The sequence below is a fragment of the Pinus tabuliformis genome, chromosome 1_2 (assembly GCF_031772625.1).
Source record: "Pinus tabuliformis cultivar Carrire ecotype Pingquan chromosome 1_2, CPIR1, whole genome shotgun sequence".
Lineage (NCBI taxonomy): Eukaryota > Viridiplantae > Streptophyta > Pinopsida > Pinales > Pinaceae > Pinus > Pinus tabuliformis.
In genome coordinates this window covers 81,718,396-81,739,375 of record NC_142298.1, presented here as the reverse complement: position 1 = coordinate 81,739,375, position 20,980 = coordinate 81,718,396, and the positions used below count along the sequence as shown (strand labels likewise).

The 20,980-nt window shown below is 41.2% G+C and overlaps 2 protein-coding genes across 2 annotated transcripts; both read left to right on the top strand.

The window, feature by feature from the left end:
- The first annotated feature begins 358 nt into the window (after positions 1-358).
- On the top strand, positions 359-1,042 carry LOC149204529 (uncharacterized). Its single transcript, XM_089397150.1, has one exon. The coding sequence runs from the start codon at positions 359-361 to the stop codon at positions 1,040-1,042; it is 684 nt and encodes a 227-aa protein (XP_089253276.1).
- Positions 1,043-3,501: 2,459 nt separating this feature from the next.
- LOC149204528 (uncharacterized) lies at positions 3,502-5,790 on the top strand. Its single transcript, XM_089397149.1, has 2 exons — positions 3,502-5,111; positions 5,238-5,790. Exons 1-2 carry the CDS (start codon positions 3,502-3,504, stop codon positions 5,788-5,790), a joined length of 2,163 nt encoding a protein of 720 aa, XP_089253275.1.
- Positions 5,791-20,980: the final 15,190 nt, after the last annotated feature.

The following is a 20,980-nucleotide window of genomic DNA, read 5'->3' as shown; positions in this document are numbered from 1 at the left end:
CCCTTGTCGAGGATCCAGCTCCAAACCCTCCTTCGTCTGCTTCTAGCATACCCTCGACGGACCGTCTCTTGGTCTCAGCTGCTCTGGGGCCTGTCTCATCTGCTCCCCTGTCCTCCGCAGCTCCCCCACTGGGAAATTTTACTGGGATTGGACCTATCCCGGGGATATTCGCCTCCATATCATCGACGACCGCAGCGGATTCTAGGGCTTCCCCTACATCGGCGACTGCTCATACAGCCTCGGCTCCGGAAACCTCTGCTGCGAGATTATTTGGGGTATAAAAAAAAAGAGGTGCTTAAAGCTTCAGACCTGCGAGGGTTTCCTCAATCTCACCGAGGACACTCAACTTCTGGACTCCATGGATATCACGGAGAAAGTGCTTGTGGGCCAGGTTCGTGGCCGACATTACAGTGTGGAGAAGCTTCAACAATGGACCTCGGAAGTCTGGGGTCATCACCTGAAAGATCCCCCAAAGGTTCAGACATTTGTAAAGGGTTGGTTTGCTTTGCGATTCAGCTGTCTTGCACACACCAACTGGGTACTGTCCACGGTCTGGCACATAGATCAGGCACCTGTATTTCTTCGAAGATGGACACCATTGTTTGATCCGGAATGGGAGAGGGTAGATGTTGGACCTATCTGGGTATGCCTCCCAGGGCTTCCTCTTCATTTCTGGATGGAGGATGTCTTCAAGAGGATTGGAAATGCCCTTGGCATCTATCTCACATATGATGACACTTTTCAGACTACGGGGCGCATGGCATTTTCCAGGATACTGGTTCACCTGGATCTCTTTGATGGTTTACTAGAGCACATAAACATTCGGTGGAGGAATAATGATAGGAGACAGATTCTGGATTATGAGGGGGTGCCATTTAGATGCAGGCATTGCCACAAGGTGGGACACCTATATAAAGACTGTCCTCTTCTTGGCAAGGCTAACAAACAGAACCCGGTTCAGGAAACTGTGGCACAGGAGCCCCCTTCACAGGAGAAGCAGCCACAGAATATGGAACCTACAGAGGAGATGGACGAGATGTAGGCGACCCCGACAGACAAGAATGCGGCCCCTCCACAGACCAATCAGAAGAAGCGTGGCAGACCTCCCCATCGTCCACCTCCGCCACCTCCTGCTCATACCAGGGCGTCCACCGAGGGCTCTCTTTCTCCGGGTAAGAACCTACCCTTCACCTCATCTTCCCTTTGCAACTCATCATTTCTTGATATCATATCATCTGGATCATCTTCTGGTTTCTTTTCTGACATATCATCTGGTGTAACATTGGGATTGAGTCCAACCTCTGCCTCTGCTGCCTCAGCCTCGATTTTTTGTCAGGTTGCATCCAACCCCATTTACACTCCATCTCCCCCCTCCCCTTCGATTACCCCTCACCCACCACCATCCACTTCAGATCAGGCTCCTTCTATATCAGGGTACATGACCCGCTCAAAAGCCAAGAGACAGGCACTGGATCATGTAGGGCTTGATATCATTACCTCCCCCCCTCCTCATAAGCACCATAGGGGGAGACCCTCCTCGCTCTCAAAAGCTCAATTTGTGGCAGGAGATGAGATTGCTTTGGGCAAACAATCTACTATCCCCGGGGTACTTAGAGCCAAAGACACCCCATCTGAACCCCCTCCATGAAGATCATCTCCTTCAATTGCAGAGGGCTTGCTAGGCCTGATAAGAAATTAGCACTCCATCGTTTATTTACATCTGACTCGCATGATATTTTTTTCTTACAAGAGACCCTGGGCCCTGCGGCTGACATTTCCCATACCCTACAAAACATGTTTCCTGGATGGGTATTTATTGGCCTAGATGCTCATGGGAGATCGGGGGGATTAGCCTTGGGTTACAATACTCGCACTATTAAGCTGCTCAATTGTTGGGGAGGAGCTGGCCATATTGGTGCTGACATACACTCTGCGGATCTGGGTATGAACTTCCGGATTTTCAATGTGTATGGGCCTTGTCAAAACAGACCTGAATTCTGGCAAAACCTGCTAGGTTCAGATTTATTTTTGGCTGAACACCTGATTCTTGGAGGGGATCTCAATTTTTCCATCAGTCATGCCGAGTCTTGGGGACATAGAGCACAGCGAGACTCCCTATCGGACTACTTCTTGTCCATTCTGGACACTCATCAGTTGATCGATATCCCTTCAGCTAAACTACAAGCGACCTGGAGGAATAACAAGACTGGGGAACAAGGATTGGCTCGAAGACTTGACCGCTTCTTAGTCAAAGAGAAGGTTATGGAACTGGGATTTCACATCCGACAGAGGGTTGGCTCTGGGGGGATCTCCGATCATCTCCCCATATACTTGGATATTGATGGAGGTAGAGCAAAGCCTAAAGGACCTTTCAAATTCTGCTCTGCCTGGCTCAGGGAAGAGTCATATATCAGTATGGTCACTGATTTCTGGAAAGCCAACCCTCCTGGGGCGAGAGGTGACTATATTAATGGTTTTACACGCAATCTTGCTGAATTGAAGAAATTGTCCAAGCAATGGGCTCACAATAAAAGAATACAGGAGGAACAGTCCCTCAGACTGATTGAAGCTGATTTAGCTGATTTTGAAAATAATCAGGGAGGTTTATTCACTTCTGACGAACATAAGGAGAGGATTACTTCCCTATACACTGCCAGAGGGAAAATCCTTAAGGATCGGGAAGAAGTCTGGCGATTAAGAAGCAGGGCCATCTGGATGCATGAGGGGGATGAAAATACTAAATTTTTTCATAAGTTCGCCAATGGAAGGAAGGCGATTAATACCATTTGGCAGCTCCAGAATGATCAGGGACAGGTTGTAAACTCTTTTCAACAACTGGCTGCGCTTGCAACCTCTCACTTCAAAGGTATTTACAGCTCCCCACGGGATGCAAATCTGGCAGATATCATCAGGGTGGCACAACTTTTCCCAAGGTTTGTAGATCAAGAGGAGGAAGGAGAATTGACCAAAGAAGTTACTCTGGAAGAGTTGGAGGCTACCCTAAAATGGTTTAAAAAGGACAAAAGCCCTGGACCTGATGGATGGACAATAGAGTTCTATTTGGCTTTCTTTGACATCATTGGTGGAGATCTGCTAAAAATTGTTGAGGATTCCAGAACCAGAGGATATCTTGAGGCATCCATCACCTCTACCTTCATCGCACTCATCCCTAAAACTGATAATCCGGCCTCCTATGAAGAATATCACCCCATTTCTCTCTGCAACTGCATATACAAGATTATCGCTAAGATCATTGCCAACTGGATGTGGCCCATCTTATCCAACCACATTTCACCGGAGCAATTCGCCTTCCTATAGGATCGGCAGATACATGAAGCAGTGGGCACTGCTCAGGAAGTACTTCATACTCTACATACCAGGCGAGCCAAAGGTATGATTCTGAAAGTTGATTTATCCAAGGCATTTGACAGAGTAAATTGGTTATACATTAGAATGATTTTAACCCACTTGGGTTTTCCATTCATATACATCAAATGGATTATGAGCTGTATAACTAACATCCCCTTCAGCATCCTGGTGAATGGTAGTGCATCCCCCTTCTTCTTTTCTGAAAGGGGTTTGCGGCAGGGGTGTCCGCTATCACCTTTACTTTTCCTTCTTGTCATGGAAGGCCTCAGCAGACTTATAAATGATGAACATAGAAGAGGCAGATTACAGGGCATAAAGATATCTGAAGGTTGCATATTAACTCATCTACTTTTTGTAGATGATATCCTGATATTTCTCAATGGTAGCATTGGTGATCTTACCAATATCAAAGCCACCTTCTCTCTATTTCAAGTGGCTACTGGCATGCTGATTAATGATTCAAAATCCACCTTGACAGCTGTGGAATGCACTCCACACGAGATCCATTTCGCACAACAGCGCTTCCAATTTACTCAACTGAGCCTGGCAGAAGGATTAAAATATCTGGGGTACAAGTTAAAGCCCTTGGGCTACAAGGTTGCTGACTGGACCTGGCTCATCTCTAAAATGGAAAAAAGGCTCAACATTTGGTATCTCAAATATCTATCTCCCGCTGGCCGTCTCACCCTCATCAAAAGTGTCTTAGAGGCCACTCCTGTCTATTGGATGTCTCTGGCATGGATCCCCAGAAGCATCCTCTCCAGAATTCAATCTCTCTGCTGCATATTTCTATGGCAGGGGAGCAAGCAGGGTAGGATTTTCGCTTGGGTCAAGTGGGAGGCCCTAAATTTACCAAAGAAGTGGGGGGGTTGGGGATTAAAAAAACTAGAAGATTTCTCATCTGCACTAGCTGCTAAGCTTGGTTGGCACCTTGTATCAGCTGACAGCCTATGGTCTAAGGTTAGTTATGCAAAATACATCGCCCCACTGCATATTATGGATTGGATAAGGCGACCCCACAGGTGTACTTCTGGGATTTCCATTATCTGGAAAGTTGTCATCAAGGCATTGAATCCAATCAGAGAAGGCATCACTTGGAGAATCCGCTCGGGTAATAAAGTCTGCATTGGTATCGATCCATGGGTTGGCTGCGGAAATATGCATAGACTTCCTATTGAGCTCATACAACACCTCCAAAACCAAAATTCTTCTCATATTGCTCATATTGCCGATATGGATAATACCACTTTCCTGCATCAGGCCTGGAAAACTGCACCTCAGTTAAACATTCCCCCTCTATGGGTACAGTATTGGGAGGATTTCACTCAGGCACTTACAGAAGCTCACATACGAATCACTGATGGCGATGATGAAATTATTTGGGCACTATCTAAATCTGGCAGATATTCCCCCAAAGATGGATATTTGGCCCTGACTGGAGCTAGAAGGCCTCAGATTATTGCAGACTGGTGGAGGCACCTTTGGAAGCTTAAAGCTCCCCCCAGGTCATGGATGTTAATGTGGACCATCCTTCAGAATAAAATCCCTACGGGCGATAACCTCCTTAAGCGAGCACAATTTGGCCCTCACTGGTGCTACCTGTGCAGAAGTGATAATGAATCTGCCAGCCACCTGTTCCTTGAATGCACAGAAGCCCGAAAACTATGGGATCTTATTATCCCTGTTGTAGCTCCATCATCCATCTGGTCTGGCATATCTATTATCGCGGCCTGGCAGTCTTGGTATACTTCTGTATCTGCTCATAAACAACGCAATGTGCCCCTATTGATTTGCTGGGAAATTTGGATCGCCAGAAATTGATTAATATTCCAAAATACAGAGCCGAACTGGTCTGTCTTGACAGCCAGGGTGCTGGCCGATTACACCCTCATCCCTGATGATCCTCCCCCACAGCGCACCCGGAACATTACACCTGAACATATAGACCATCTCAAGCCATGGGCTTACTTCGACGGGGCTGCACAGGAGACAGGGTGCGGCGGGGGGGCTGTATTACATATAAATCATCATCATTCTTACAGCATGCTCATGGGTTTCAGATGTGGAACTAATAATTTTGCAGAGCTTTTAGCTGCAAAACACCTCATTCAATTTGCATTGGAGAGAAATTGCAGAGATTTACAATTATTTGGGGATTCCAAAATCATATGTGACTGGCTGAATAGAACATCTAGATGCACTACTTATTCATTGAATCATATACTGGACGAAACTCTGAGATTACTTTCATCATTTGATTCCTTTACATGTAATCACATTTTCAGGGAACGGAACGGGGCTGCTGACAGCTTATCCAAAGAAGTTGCGATCGGGGAGCCAGGCATCTGGATGATCCGAGAGCTTCGTGATGGAATTCACTATCAATATTACCATCGGCCTTTTATGGACATACAAGCTTAATATTTGCTGTTTTTTTTTTGCAGACATAAAAACATTTATTTTTTGTGTATATATTTATCGTCGGATAGTCAAACAGTTTCTATTACTGTTGGTTTACAGTCTTATATATTGCTGCCTCCCTGCGTGGATAAAGGCAACAAATTTTGATCTTCTGTTAGTTGTTGATAGTCATGTCCTGGATATGATCTGAATATGCACATATGCATCTACAAAATGTAATTTCCTTTTATTAATGAAATTACGATTTTTCCTTAAGGGAAAAAAAAAAACAACAAATATCCATGATGGAATCTATATGACCAATGTCACTAGCTACTACTAGTAGATTGCTCATCATCATCATCATCATATCTATCATGATCATTATCATCATGATAACCATCACTGTCGTCATTGTCGTCATCTGCCTAAGTGTCCTCTCCATCTAAGTCATTGTCATTGTCTCGAATGTCTGAACCAAATCTAACATAATCTGGATCAATTTCAAGATCAACTAGATCTTTTGGAAGACCCATATTCTGCAAAAAAACATTCAAAATGAAAAGTTATTATTTATTTCATGCAATATTTAATATTTATGTTATATTTCTAATATTACAACATATGAAACAAAACCATAATCATATTACATCATATCAAAGTGCACATATATACCATAATACAATTTCAATTAAGTTACAACTAAGATGTCATTCCAATGATGTAAAACATGCAACAATTCTAATAAACGTTAGTAAATCATGGAATGGCGCCATACCTTTCTGTTGACTAGCTTGTGTGTTGTGTAGTGTACCAACCTGTACTAGGAAGGAAGGACCCTCCTTCTTAGTAGGGATCATTGGTTAGGATGGTATTGTAGTTGTTTGATTTATTTCCTCTCAGTTATAATTCATGTGTGATTGTTGTTACTATTATTATTAGTCTTGTTGATGCTTTAATGATTGCAGAATCCTAACCTCTGTATTGTGTAGTAGCGTAGGTCCTAGTGTGAAAGTTATTTAATTCTCGTTACAGTTTGATGGTGTGTTCATTTCATTTGAATGTGCATTTCAACATTTGTTGAGCGAATGGTTTCCGTGAATGCTCTTCTTTTCTTAATAAAACTGATAGCGTGACATAGTGGTTTTATTCTGCATTGTGTGTTTATTTCTTGAGAGTGTGAACAAGGTTTGAGAGTGTAACAACCAGAGTGTTGAATTGTTGAGAGTGTGATTACAACGATTGAGTTTGAGATTCATTAGCACTAGTCATCATTTTTCCTTGCATATATTTTGTGTAATAGCCTTGTAATAACAAAACCTACTCGGATTGACAATTAATGTGAAGAGTTGGAACTATTGCTCTGAATTAAAAAAACAATTATTCTGCCAAACAATAAGTTGAAGAAAAATCTATGCACAACTTTCACATAATGCAAGTTGAAGCAAAACTTGGAATGTTGTATAAAATTTGAGGTAGAATTATTTAAGGGTCAAAGTAAACATATAATAATTCAAAATTGTGTAAAATAATTTAATAAACACTCTACAATTTGAATCAATCACATTGATGATCCGAACTTAAATAGGAACGCAAAAAATTACAGATATAACCATAAATACATAAATGCAACAGAAACAACACTTCATTTCATTAATATCATAATACTGAAATATGCTTACAAACAGAATGGAAATAAAGTAGCTCGGGCAATGGTAGCTTATCTCTGAGAAGAGATGTGGCAGCTACATGCCTCTGAACTGTGTTACAATGGGGCTCCAAGGCCTATTTATTATTGAGAAACAATGGAAAACCTTAAACATCTAGAAACCTAACACTAGGAGATGAAGCACCAAAATTGTGGGGTCCGTTTGGGTAAATTGGTACATCAATTTCTCGAGATTGTAATTTTGGCATACAATCTCTGTTTGGCTATTATAATACCTCGTTTCAAAGATCTCAAAGAGTAGGCCAAAAATAAACTCAAAAATTTGTTTGGGAATTTTTTGGTCTCTCTGTTTTCCCTAAAAAATTCGTTTAGGGACTCAAAACAACTCTGGAAGTTCAGGACCCGAAAAACTACCAAAAATAGTAAATTGTGCTGTAATTAAGGAAAATAAAAAAATGAAAGAGACAATGTTGGGGGTCCCAAGTGGAATAGGAGGGTGGACACCAATGTCCACCTGGATCAGTCCTCCCCCCTTAGGAAGCAATGGTCCCCATTGCATTGAGTGCCTCCATGAGATGGGGAAACTTCTGCTGAACTTGGTCCCTAGTGAGCCACTTGCCTTGGTGCAGGAGTTGGCCAACTTTGACAACCTGATACAATTGGATCTTCTGCTAGCAATTGTTCTTGATCTGTGTGTCCATGATACGATCAGTTTTGGTATGTTCCATGCAGTCTGGGTTTAGCTCTATTGGTGCGAGTTGTTCTGCAATGTCGGATGTGACTAACAATGGTGGAAAGTATGGCCGAAGGCAATCTACATTGAACACTGGATGCAGACCAAGGAACCATTGAATGCTGAGCTCGAAGGCATTGTCCCATACAACCTTGGTGATGGTGTATGGCCCATATCAGAGCGGGAGAAGCTTGCGATGGGGTCTAATGAGGCGCTCATTCTACAAATGTAGCCAAACTTTGTCACCCACCTGGAACTTGTGCGGAACCCGATGTTGATCATGGTGTTGCTTGTAATTAGCATTGGTTCTTTCCAATATATCATGGACCTGCTGGAGGATGTGTTGAATGCGCTCAATGAAGCTGTTAGCCCAGTCAGCTTCGGACTGGACATGAGTCGAATCTGCCTGAGTAGCTGCAAATGGTATGGCCACATCAATAGGACATAATGGATGAAATCCCAACCCTACTTGAAAGGGGATGTGGCCTATTGAGTTGTGGAGAGCTCTATTGTAGCTATGATGGACATAGGGGATGCTTTCATCCCATGAGCATGGATGCTTTGAGTTGTACATGTGCAAAATGTGTATGATCATCCTGTCGAAAAATTATGTCTGGCCATCAATTTGGGGATGGAAAGTCGTGGACTTGGTGAGTTTGGTATCCAACATCAACCAAAGACTTGACCAAAATTCACTTAGGAATATGTTGTCTCGATCAGAGACAATGGACTGTGGGATACAAAAGTGTACCTACGCTCACTCAAATGAGAGCTTAGCAGTGGCCTCTGTTGTGATACTCTTCTTGTAAGACACCATAATGGCCATCTTAGAGAATCTGTCGACGACCACGAAAACGTAGTCGTTGTCGTGCTTAGTAGAAGGAAGGCCCGACATGTAATCCATGGATATGGATTCCCAAGGTCGACTAGGAGTAGGCATAGGAGTATATAGGCCTTGCTTCTTGATGGTTGGTTTGGAAATGGCACAGGTAGTGTTGGGTTTAATGTACCTCCCAACATCCCGACGAAGGTTCAGAAAATAACAATACTTCTGCAGTACTGCCACTATTTTCTCTACTCCAAAATGTCCAGCGACTTGACTGTAGTGCGCCTCCTAAATCATCTTGGCATGCTCACTTGAATGAACACATATGTGTCCTAGGTGGCATAAAAATGCATCCTGGAGGTGAAAAATTAGAACTTGCTTACCTTCCAGAAGTGTCTGGTATGTGCTATCGAATTCTGGATTTCTGTCATAAATATGTTGCCACCCCGAAGTCTTGTCCACAAGAGTCAAGCACAGTGATCAACACCATGACTGGTGGTTGACTGAGGCAGCCTACAACATTATTGGTGTTTCCCTTCTTTTACTTAATGTTCAAATGGAATTGTTGCAGGTATGTGGACCATTTCTGATGGTGATTGTTTTGCAACTTCCCTTGTATATGTATGAACTGTAGGGGTCGGTGGTCTATGTGGATGACTGTTTCCTTCCCCATAATGTAATGCTTCCATTGACAATAGGCCTGCACAGTGGAATACATTTCTTTGTCATAAGTGGGATACTTTCGGACTGTGTTTGAAAGTGTCCCACCATGGTAAGTCACTAGATGCCCCTATTGAGTAAGAACTATACCAATAACATAGTCGGAGGCGTCTGTCTCAATCTCAAATGGTTGCTGCAAATCTGGTAATGTTATCACTGGTGCAGAGTAGAGGCGATGCTTCAACTCGGAAAATGCCTTTTGTTGGGTTTTGGACCAAAAAAACTTTTCTTTTTCTCCACCCTTGGTGACTTAAATTAAAGGCCAAGTGATATGAGAGAACCCCAACACGAACCTATGGTAGAAATTGGCAAGACCCAGAAAGCTGCGGAGCTCTGTTAGAGTGGTTGGGGTTGGCCAATCCTGAATGACTTGTATCTTGGCTGGGTCCACATGCACACCTTTCTCATCAATGATGTACCCCAGATATTGAACCTGGGTCATGCCAAAAGTGCATTTCTCCAAATTGGCACACAACTTGTGTTGTTGCAGGGTTTGAAGGACTTGTCGAATATGGTGGAGGTGCTCTTCCCAAATCTGGTTGAAGATCAAGATGTCATCTAAATACACCACCACAAATGGATTGGAGAAGGGTCACAAGATGACGTCCATCAATCTTATGAAGTTTGTGGGGGCATTCGTCAATCCGAAAGGCATGACCAACCATTCGAAAAGGCCCTACTTGGATTTAAAGGCAGTCTTCCACACATCGGAGGGTTCGATAGGCACTTGGTGATAACCAAACTTCAAGTCAATCTTGCTGAAATATTTGGCCCCCTTGAGTTGGTGCAGAAGGTCATCAATTTGTGAGATTTGGTACCTATTCCAGATAGTGATCTTGTTCAGCGCTCGATAGTCAATACAGAGTCTCCAGGTCCCATCCTTCTTCTATACCAATACAATCAGGTTCCCACAGGGTGATGAGCTTGGCCTGATGTGCCCTTTCTGCAACAACTCATGTATCTACCTCTTGATCTCATCATTCTCAAGAACAAAGCGTCAATAGATTTGTCCATTGGGTAGCGGCGCACCCGGGGTCAGATCGATGGAGTTCTTGACCTGACAATGCATAGTACCCCTGTAGGTGAGTGAAAATGTCCCTATACGCCTCCATGACCTTGTCCATATGCTGCTTCTGTGCATAGGAGCTCTATCTGGAAGCCGTGGCCACAACCTTGTTCTTTCCCTGAGGGAAAATCATAAGGAAAACAATTTTCCTGTTCTGGGAAATGATCTTACTACATTGCTTTGCAGTGATCAAAGAGATGACGGTAAGCGGGGCTACCTCTGGTATCTTGTACAACTTATTACCCAAAGTAATAATCACAGAGTGAGGTCTAGACTCGTATACAACATGTCACTTCCACATGTATGGTTTTCCTAATAATACATCACAAACTTCAAGAGGAGCAACATCACACAGTACCTCATTCGTGAAGGGCTTGATGATGTAGGGAAGGCGACACTACCGGCTGACGCAGAGATCTCGTCCTTGGTGAAGCCCCCCGATGGTGTACGACTGTGGATGTCTTGTCGTCAGTAGGCCCAACCATTTTACGACATTTGCTGAAATGAGTTTCTTTTGGCTCCCATTGTCGACAATGAATTGTAGCGGAGAACCTTTCACCCACATTTGTGAGTGGAAGAGGAGTTCCCCCTCCTCTAGATCTTCAGGCTCATTCTTTTGGATTTTGGTGGTGGCCATGGTGGCACTGGGCTCTGCGCCAATGATTTGCTTCCCTTTGTCATTCCCCTTGTTAGGTTCTGACTCAGAGTCGGAACATACGTCTGATTCAGAAGCCTTCAGCTCAACCACCATCGAATACTTGGCTCGACACTCACTTGTGTTGTGAGTGGAGCTCTTATGGAACTCAGACCATTTTCCCATGTCCTTCATTGTCTTCGTGGTTTTTTTCTTTGCTTGTGGCTTCGGCAAGTTGTCCTGGGCCACCTCACCTTAGCTTTGGCCTTTGCTCTGTGGTTTGGGGGTGTCTTTTCCTTGCTTCAGATTCACAGATCCAAAGTCTCGCTTCTTCTATTTAAACTTATGCTCAATCTTGATAACGTATTAGTATGTTTAGTTGAGCGAGGAGATGTCTAGGAACTCCATCTCATCCTGGATGTATTTGTGTAGGCAGTTGCGGTACTTGAGTACCAAATGCCGCTCAGAATCCGTGATACTCAACTTAGCGGAGGGTATGGAAAATATTTGTGAACTCCGATACATCTTGGTCCCTTCCTTGCCATAGCATGGTCTACTTTATGTATTTATCTTCATAGCTCCCGACAGGGTAATATTGTTTCTTGATGGCGTCTTGGAAAGAATCCCAAGTGGGTGCGGCTAAAAACAATGAGGATTCCCTCTTGTCCTTTTGTTCATAGTAGGTTTCCCACCATTCCTTGACATGTGGGGTGGCTTTGAGAAGTACAAAAGTATACTTTTCCCAATTGGAAAAGTCATGAACTGAAAAATATCCTTCCAATAGATTCAACCATTTATCTACGGTGTTTGCATCCATTTGGCCCTCAAATAGAGGAATATCGAAGTTAAATTGTACCTTAAAAGGAGTGGCGCCTCTAGAGTGGTTGTTGGATGAAGATGTGTTGCTTGTGGGTAGCCGTCGAAGGATCTAGGAAAAGTTATCCATCATCACCTTCCTCTGTCACTCGAGGGCTTCCTCAAGAAATATTTTGAAAGGACCTCCTGCCCCCTCGTCTTTCTTTTCTTCCGCCATGGGAAGTCGTCAGGGTTTGTGAGGTTGGTCTTGCAAATGTTCAACCAGATCAAGCCCTAACTCCTTATACCCTAACCTCATTGGGGACATGTAAAGAAAAACAGAGAAAGAGAAGACCGCTCTGATACCACTGATCCAAACTTAAACATGAACACAACAAATTACAAACATAACCATAAATACAAAAATGCAGCAGAAATAACACTTCATTTCATTAATATCAGAACATTGAAATATGTTTACAAACAAAATGAAAATAAACTAGCTCGATGATAGTAGCTTATTTATGAGAAGAGATGTGGTGGCTACATGCCTCTGAATTGTGTTACAATGAGTCTCCAAGGCCTATTTATTATTGAGAAACAATGGAAAACCCTAAACATCCATAAACCTAACCCTAGGAGATGAAGCACAAAAACTGTGGGTCTCGTTTGGGTAAATTGGTACATCAATTTCTCGGGGTCGTAACTTTTGCATACGATCTCTGTTTGGCTATCATAATACCTCGTTTCGAAGATCTCGAAGAATAGGTTAAAATCAAACTAGAGAATAGGTTTGAGACTTTTTCGGTCTCTCTGTTTTCCCTAAAAATGTCGTTTAGGGCCTCAAAACGGCTCTAGAAGTTCAGGACCTGAAAAACTGCCAGAAATAATAAATTGTGCTACAATTAAGGAAACTGAAAAACTGAAAGAGACAATGTTGGGGGTCCAAGTGGAATAGGAGGGTGGCCACCAATATCCACCTGGATCAATTGACCAATAAATGAAGTCTAGGTGTGCATTTTAGTGAACCAAGGAATTTTGGCATGTTTCACAAAAATGCATGCCCAACCTTCATTTCAAGGAAAAAATGAATGGTTCAACTTTAAGAGTACTTTTCTACTCGTAATTAACATTATTTTTTCGAATAGAAATTTTTGTTGTGCAATAATATGACAAATTGGATCAATTTCGTAGGGTTAAAGTCAAGGTTTGTGTGCCTCAAATAAATTCACACCAAGACCTATACTTAATTGATTGTGTGATAATGATCATTCCAACCTAAATATAAAACCATTTTATGCAACATAGCATAGTCATTTTCATAAAGGAAATGTTATACACTGAAATCCAAGTCTGTCGGAATAACAATTGATCATATCTGCCAATGATCACAGTCGGAACAAATATGCATTCTCGGGCCAAACCAATTGCACCCTTGGTAATGAAATTTGAAATGGGACATGGTTGGAGAATTCCTAAACTTAAGATATAACCTTGCATCATGTCTGACAAATATCCTACATAACCACGTTTCTCACTTATACGCAACTTTCACATAAGACAAGTCAAAGCAAAACTTAGAATGTTGTATGAAATCTGAAGTATAAATATTTAGGCTCAAAGTAAAGATATAACAATGAAAAATGGTGTAAAATTATTAAATAAACAATCTACAATTTTAATCAATCATATTAGCCAATAAATGAAGTGTGGGGGTGCATTTAATGAAGCAAGGAAATTTTGGCCCACTTCATAAAAATGCACACCCAACCTTCATTTCAAGGCCAAATTGAATGATTCAACTTAGAGAGTTCTTTTTTAATCATAATTAACATTAATTTTTCGCATAGAAATTTCTATTTTGTAAGAATATGCCAAATTGAATCAATTTCGTATGGTTAAAGTCAAGGTATGTGTGCCTCAAATAAATGCACACCTAGATCTATACTTAATTGATAATGCGATAATGATCATTCCAACCTAAATATAAAACCATTTTATGCAACATAGCATAGTCATTTTCATAAAGGAAATGTTATACACTGAAATCCAAGTCCGTCGGAATAGCAATTGATCATATATGCCAATGATCACAATCAGAACAAATATGCACTCCCAGGCCAAACCAATTACACTCTTGGTAATGAAATTTGAAATGGGACATGATTGGACAATTCCTAACCTTAGGATATAACCTTGCATCATGTCTGACAAATATCCTACATAACTATGTTTCCCACTTATATACAACTTTCACATAAGGCAAGTCGAAGCAAAACTTAGAATGTTGTATGAAACCTAAAGTGTAAATATTTAAGGTCAAAGCAAAGATATAACAATGCAAAAGTGTGTAAAATCATTAAATAAACAATCTACAATTTTAATCAATCAGATTGGCCAATAAATGAAGCTTGTGCATGCATTTTAGTGAAGCAAGGCAATTTTGGCCTGCTTCACAAAAATGCACGCCCAACCTTCATTTCAAGGCCAATATTTTTGCTTATGAGGATATTTTCTCTTGAATTTATAAGGCAGAGTCTCAGTGTTGACAAAGTACATTTTGTTTGTACACAACAAGGATATATTTTAAAACTAGAGAGGATTGTAGCGACATTTATTGTAAACAACAAACAATTCCTTGCATAGGTGGAAGTGATGATGGAGTTCGTTTTGGAGAAAGGAGAAAAGTGGCAATATGAAACTCACGATAAAATTTCTAATAAAAGGGTAGAAATTAGTTTTACACCTTATATTCATGAAAGCAAACCAAAAACTGAGAAAATGGAAAATCAAGAAACATGGCCATGTGGTAAGGTGCAACAAATAATCGATGTTGAAACCCCTATGGTAAAAGAGGAGTTTGAAGAGGACTTCTCTTGAACAAATAAATGTTGAGAGGGAGGATTCTCAATCACAGAAGAGGACTAGAATTCAAACAGAGGATCAAGAAGACATACAAATCAAACTAACAGAAGGACCTTCAAATGATCTTGGTTTTCAAATGCAATTGGGAAATCTAGGGCACACTACTTCCTCTTTTATCTCCACTGATTTGGAAACATTCACAATAGAAGAGACTCTTTCATTTGAAACTTTGCAGAAGAATTATCAACAAATTAAAGAAAGGAGTTATAAAATGAGAATTAGTATGGAAACACAACATCAAGACCTTGTTGCAAAACACAAAATCTGAGGTGCTATCATTAAGGAAGAAGTTAAAAATGCCTGGGACTGAGCATGCTCAAACAACTGAGTTGGCTCAAGTTGAAAAAGAAAAAGAGATATTAATAGGAGAATTAGTTGACAGAAATAAAGAGATTGTTATTTTGTAGGAACAAGTGTAGAGCCTACAACAATCAATTAAAAATCATGTTTGCACCATTGTGGTTCCAGCTGAATCAGATGACCCCTCAGAGAAATTGACAAAGGTCACAAAAGAGCTCATAATTTCAGAAGTTGAACTAAAGAAAACCCAAGATGATTTGGCCATTGTAAGGGAGCAGTTGAATGTAAAGGAGAGGCAATTGAACATAGCAAATGAAAATAACAATAAACTTACCAGTAAGTATAAGGCAACTCAAGATGAAATCAAAGAGTTGAAAACCAAGTTGAAAGGTAATATTTCTTTAATTGAGGCTAGACAAATTGTTTGGGATGACATTATTCAAGAAGTTTGTTCTATATGGGAATATATTCATATAATTGCACAACAAAAGATTATGATAAGAGGATCATAAATGAGCATTGATCTATGCAAGAAACAAGTACAAAAAGAAGCACTCAAGGCCAAGAATATAATTAAGTATTTGAATGAAAAATATTCAACAAAATTAAGGGCAGGAGTCACAATATTTTGGACTAGGCACACCAGTGATGACGTACTTTAACATGTGAAGGCTCAAAAACTCATGTGAAGGTAAGGACCGCATGATGGGAGCTACACCAAAGTATTCATTCCCTACATCGTAATCTTCATTGAAGCAAAATAAAGTGGCTAGGTGGATTGTTGAATCAAATTTTTGTTGCAGAAGATAGCATGTGAGTTGTCAAATTAAACCATGGAATTCTGAGGCGGTGAACATTAATGAGGCTAATACCGAGGTAAAAAGATAAAATAAGTTGAGACTAGCTAGGGTGAGATAGGTAACACATGTGAACCATCATATCGAGTTGATATGAAGGAAGATTGTAAACCAGGTTTGTGTAGACTCAATGTGATTCAGATAAGAAAACCATAATGGCGTAGTCAAGGACACAAGCAGATATGATGAAGGAGCAGGAAGTGTGAAATGAAGTCTTCGAGTAATAGAGGATTAGAGGTGAAGAGGGAAGTTTAAGTTGGAACTAGGAGAATGAGCACAAGAGTGGCACCAAACCGAAGGAGTATGAGGGAGCTCACAGAGGGAGTTGAAGGAGAATTGAAGGAGAGGGAGGAAATGATGAGAGAAGGGGCCTCAGGGAGTGGCCATGGTAAGTTGACACAATTATTGAAGAAGAGATTGTGTCAGAAGAGTTGAAAGCAACAAATACAGAAAAGGAGATTTCATCCATGGGAGGTGGTTAAGTTACGATAGGTGGCTAGGACAAGGGAGGTCCCATCCACTCAAAGACTTGGTTCTCACGTGATGTTGCAGTATCACCAGTAAGTGTATCCCAACACCCCTTTAAGGATGGTGTTACACTAAAATTTGTCACCATGACTATTTGCAGTTAGTATGGCTCCATCAACTGTCATACTATCCTCCTTGGCAAGCCTCATACCTCTGCTCTCCATGTCAAACTCCAAGAAAGAGAGAAAGTCATTAAAAATCTATATATCTCTGGGTACGCAGTTTCTCTTAGCCTTACTTGCGTGTACGCACCCCAAGTTCACAATACCTGCGTACTTGTATGCTCTGTCTGTAAAGCAATGGGTGCGTACTCCTGTAAAGGTCAAAAGGCGCAAGTTTCACTCCAAAAAAGTTACTTGTGGTCATTTCTAGAGCATTCTAGAAGCTTGTTTGACGTGTATGGAGCGCCTCTAGATGGTTCATGTATCCCTACCAAAGAGGAACTTATCCCATCAAGAGGGGAGCTATCCCATCCAAAGAGGGGCTTATCCCATTGATGGTGGACCTGAATAACTTCCTCTAGAGCACTATAAATACAGGCATTGGGCCAAAGGGAGGGAGGTTGAAAGCTGAATATTCCTAAGGGTAGATGCTGCTGGAATTAGGACTTCCTTGTAGAAGCTTGTGAGGAGAGATTACCATCTTTGCTTGTTCTATTTGGAGAGTGGGTGAGATGATCAAAGTAAAGGAAAAATCTTGCTGGACCCTAGGAGGGACTTGCACAACACCAAGGCTTAGGTTGTAATGGTTCCTTTTGTTACCTTTTAATGCAAATGAACTTATTTTTCTCAACAGATTGTTATTCATGGTTTGTTTCATATACTCCTTGGTTTGTATGATGGATATGTATTGTTTTGTGAGTTTATCAGGTGCTATTTAATCTTTTGGCTTGTTAGTGAATGCAGGTTTCGAAGAGAAGGAGGAGCTCATCCGGATCGGCGAGGCTGGACTACTACAAAGCGTTGGACTAAAGGTATGTTAAAGATCCCCTGATTACTTGTATTTGCAATGCATGTTTAGAGAAAGGTAGGATTTATTTGTCTTGTTTGTCACTAGAAAGCTTTTGCTTCTAGGGAGGTCGGTTGTGTCCGCACTAACGACTCTTTCCGCATGACAAAATGGCGACTCCACTGGGGAATCCATTGATGTGAATGTTTTTTCCTTTGTATCAACTTTTGATCTGAGAAAAGTCATTTCTTTTCTGGTTTTTGGCTGTCTGACTGTGTGTTTGGGTGGGCTAGCTTAGGACTAAATTAGATTTTAGTTTTTCTTTGTTTTGCTAGAAGTACGCAGCCTCTCAGTTGAGCACAGTGCGTACCTGTACGCACTGTCGCTTTGTGCACAGAGCGTACCCGCACCTGTGCAAACAGGTCGCCTGCGTACCCCTGTCAAAATTAAGAAAATATCAATTTTCTCCTTTTTGCCTTTTTAGTTTTAGTTTTTAATTTGTTTTTGCTGCCCAGATCCAGTGTTCACTTGTCAGAAGCTTTCATCTTGGCTAATTTCATTGGCATTCCTGCTCTAAGCTTTCATCAATTGGGTGTTTTGAGTCTCTTTCTTGAGAAATTCTTGATTTGATTTCCTTTGGTCATTACTTGGAGGTTTGTCTCAGTCTTTTCACAATTTTGCATCTTTTTGCTCTTGTTTTTGCAAAAAAAATTCCCCCTCATTCGCCGGGGGGGGCGCTAAATTGTGTATGAGTGTTAATCGCCTTTGAGTGTTTTTATTTTTGATCTTTGGAACTCTCACCCAATTTTCTCGACTTGCACTTGATTGGTTCTTAGATTACATTAGAATCGTCTTGTGTTTGAGAATTCTCTTGCATAGATCGCATTTGCATAATTAGAATTCTCATTTTCAGAATATGAATGGAAAATGTGCATAGATTACATTTGCATACTTTTCAAGTGAATTGTGCTTAGATTACAGTTGCATAGTTTACATTCTGAAAAATCAATTGTAGATTTAGATTAGTTTTCTTTGATTTGAATTTACACAAAAATAAAAAATAAAAAATGGTTTGGAATTGATTTGCATTAGTTTTTCTTGATAAAATTAGTGCATTAGAGAATTTGTTATATTTTCTCTTAGTGATCAATTTTTTGCATTGTCGGAAGTGAATGGAAACTCTCTCCTTACTTTAGTTAGGATTCATCGAATTGAAAAGATTACATTATCATATTCGATTGCATTCAGTTGAGTCGGGTCATAACACCATTGGTTTCATATCCATTTACCCATTTGAGTAATAACAACCTTAATAACACAGCGCTTAATTAAAATTCATCTAGTAATTTTTACATTTCTAGGGCTCTGAAACACCAATATAGATCAGGCTAGTGTCTTGGAGTAGGAGAGTAATTAACTCTCCAAGATAGTAAAACCAAACAAGTAGCTCATCTTGTGGTAGGATAAATACAACTGTTTCATTTGTACTCTGGGAAAGCTCCTCTTAAAGGAGAAGCACGAGACCGTGTCTGAACCAGTGAGGGGATCAATCCTCCTTCATTGGGAAAGATGCCAGATACGCACGTACTACAAACGGTAAACCTCGGATTATTGTCGAGGAGCCTGGGGTCACTTGTCGGTAAACCTTGGATTATTGTCAAGGAACCGGCAAGGGGATTGGGCTTGTTACTCTGCCCTTGCGTGCTATCGGGTCGTAGACTGTTCCCCCAGGTATATTTGTTGCTGTTGGTAACCTTAGTGACCATTATCTTTAGGGTTCTACCCAAGGTGACGGTGGAGGGAAGATCCCACTGTACCTGGAGCAGACGTCGGCTAGACTCACTTGGATTTTTTGGGGGGTTCACTTCACTCGAGACGGTTAAAGTGGAGGAACTTGGTCCAGTCTATTCATTAAGCAGGTTGCCGGGGTAACTGTTCCACCCACCACTTCTGTACTGAATTTGGCGATGTTGGGTTTCATCACCAACTAGTGTTTTCGGTCCGGAAGGTTACTGTTTGTGTGTGGTTTGACTCCTAGATTTGATAGCGTGTGTTAATTTGTTTGTTTTTACTTTTAGAGACCATAGGTGTGAATTGTGAATTTTAATTGTTAGGTGTGAATTGTGAATTGTTAATTTTAGTTTTAAATTGTTAATAAAATTCACAGAAGTTGAATATAATGGCAAACGTTCCGGAATTTACCAACCTAGGAACCCCTCCTAACGAGAATCCTAGTACTTTTCCTTACTTTGGAAATGTTGGTCCTCCTTATATGGCTACTTTGTCATTACCTGGATTTACAATAGGTTTACCGATATGGTTATTTTCAACTTCGTTGGCCCAAAATACTCCAATTGTTCCATCTCAACCGGATGCTTCACCTCAACAGAGTTCACCATCTCAACATCACCAACCTTCTATTGACCCTTTACCTTCTTTGCTTAATTTTTCTTCCTCCATTTCTTCCTCTTCGCCTGGTAAAAGCCTTGACGCTAGTAACCAGGAGGCTAAGAAGAAGAAGAAAGGGAAGAAGAAGAAGAAGAAGAAGCAAGATAAGAAAGAAGTCAACCAACCAACCACGACTGTAAGTGTTAGTTGTGTTGAGGAAAACTCCGACATGCATCGTAAACCCAAATACCCTTGCAGGCTTTGTAAGGGTGACCACTTCCTTGTTAATTGTCCTGGTATTCCAAAGGTCTTGGAAGTATGGTCAGAAAAATCTCATCAACTTTCCATTGATCCATCAACCAGTGATAGTCAGGTTCCTGGGAAAAAGGGTAAAGTTAGGTTTCCTTGTAAGTTATGCAAAGGGAGTCATCAAACTCACATTTGCCCTCACATGGATGAAGCCTCAAAATTGTTGGAAAAACTTACTGTTCCACAGCAAGAATTTCCAACTGGTTACCGTAAACTTTCTCCCAACCTACCGTCAACTGACGGAGTGATTGATCTAAATTCAAGTACAGTCGATCACACTCTTCCATTGGAGAGTGAAACTCATGTCACTCAGGTTGATGATCCATTAGTTGATCAAGTGGTCGATTCAATTTCACAAAGAGTCGATCCCACTTTCCCTTTAGAGAGTGAACTTCATACCGCTCAGGTTCTTCTTGTTACATCAGATTCTTCTATGCCGGGGGGCATTTCACCTGTTTCTATGGAACCCCCTCCAAGTACTGAGGTCTTTTCCTTTGATTGGAATAGACTGAC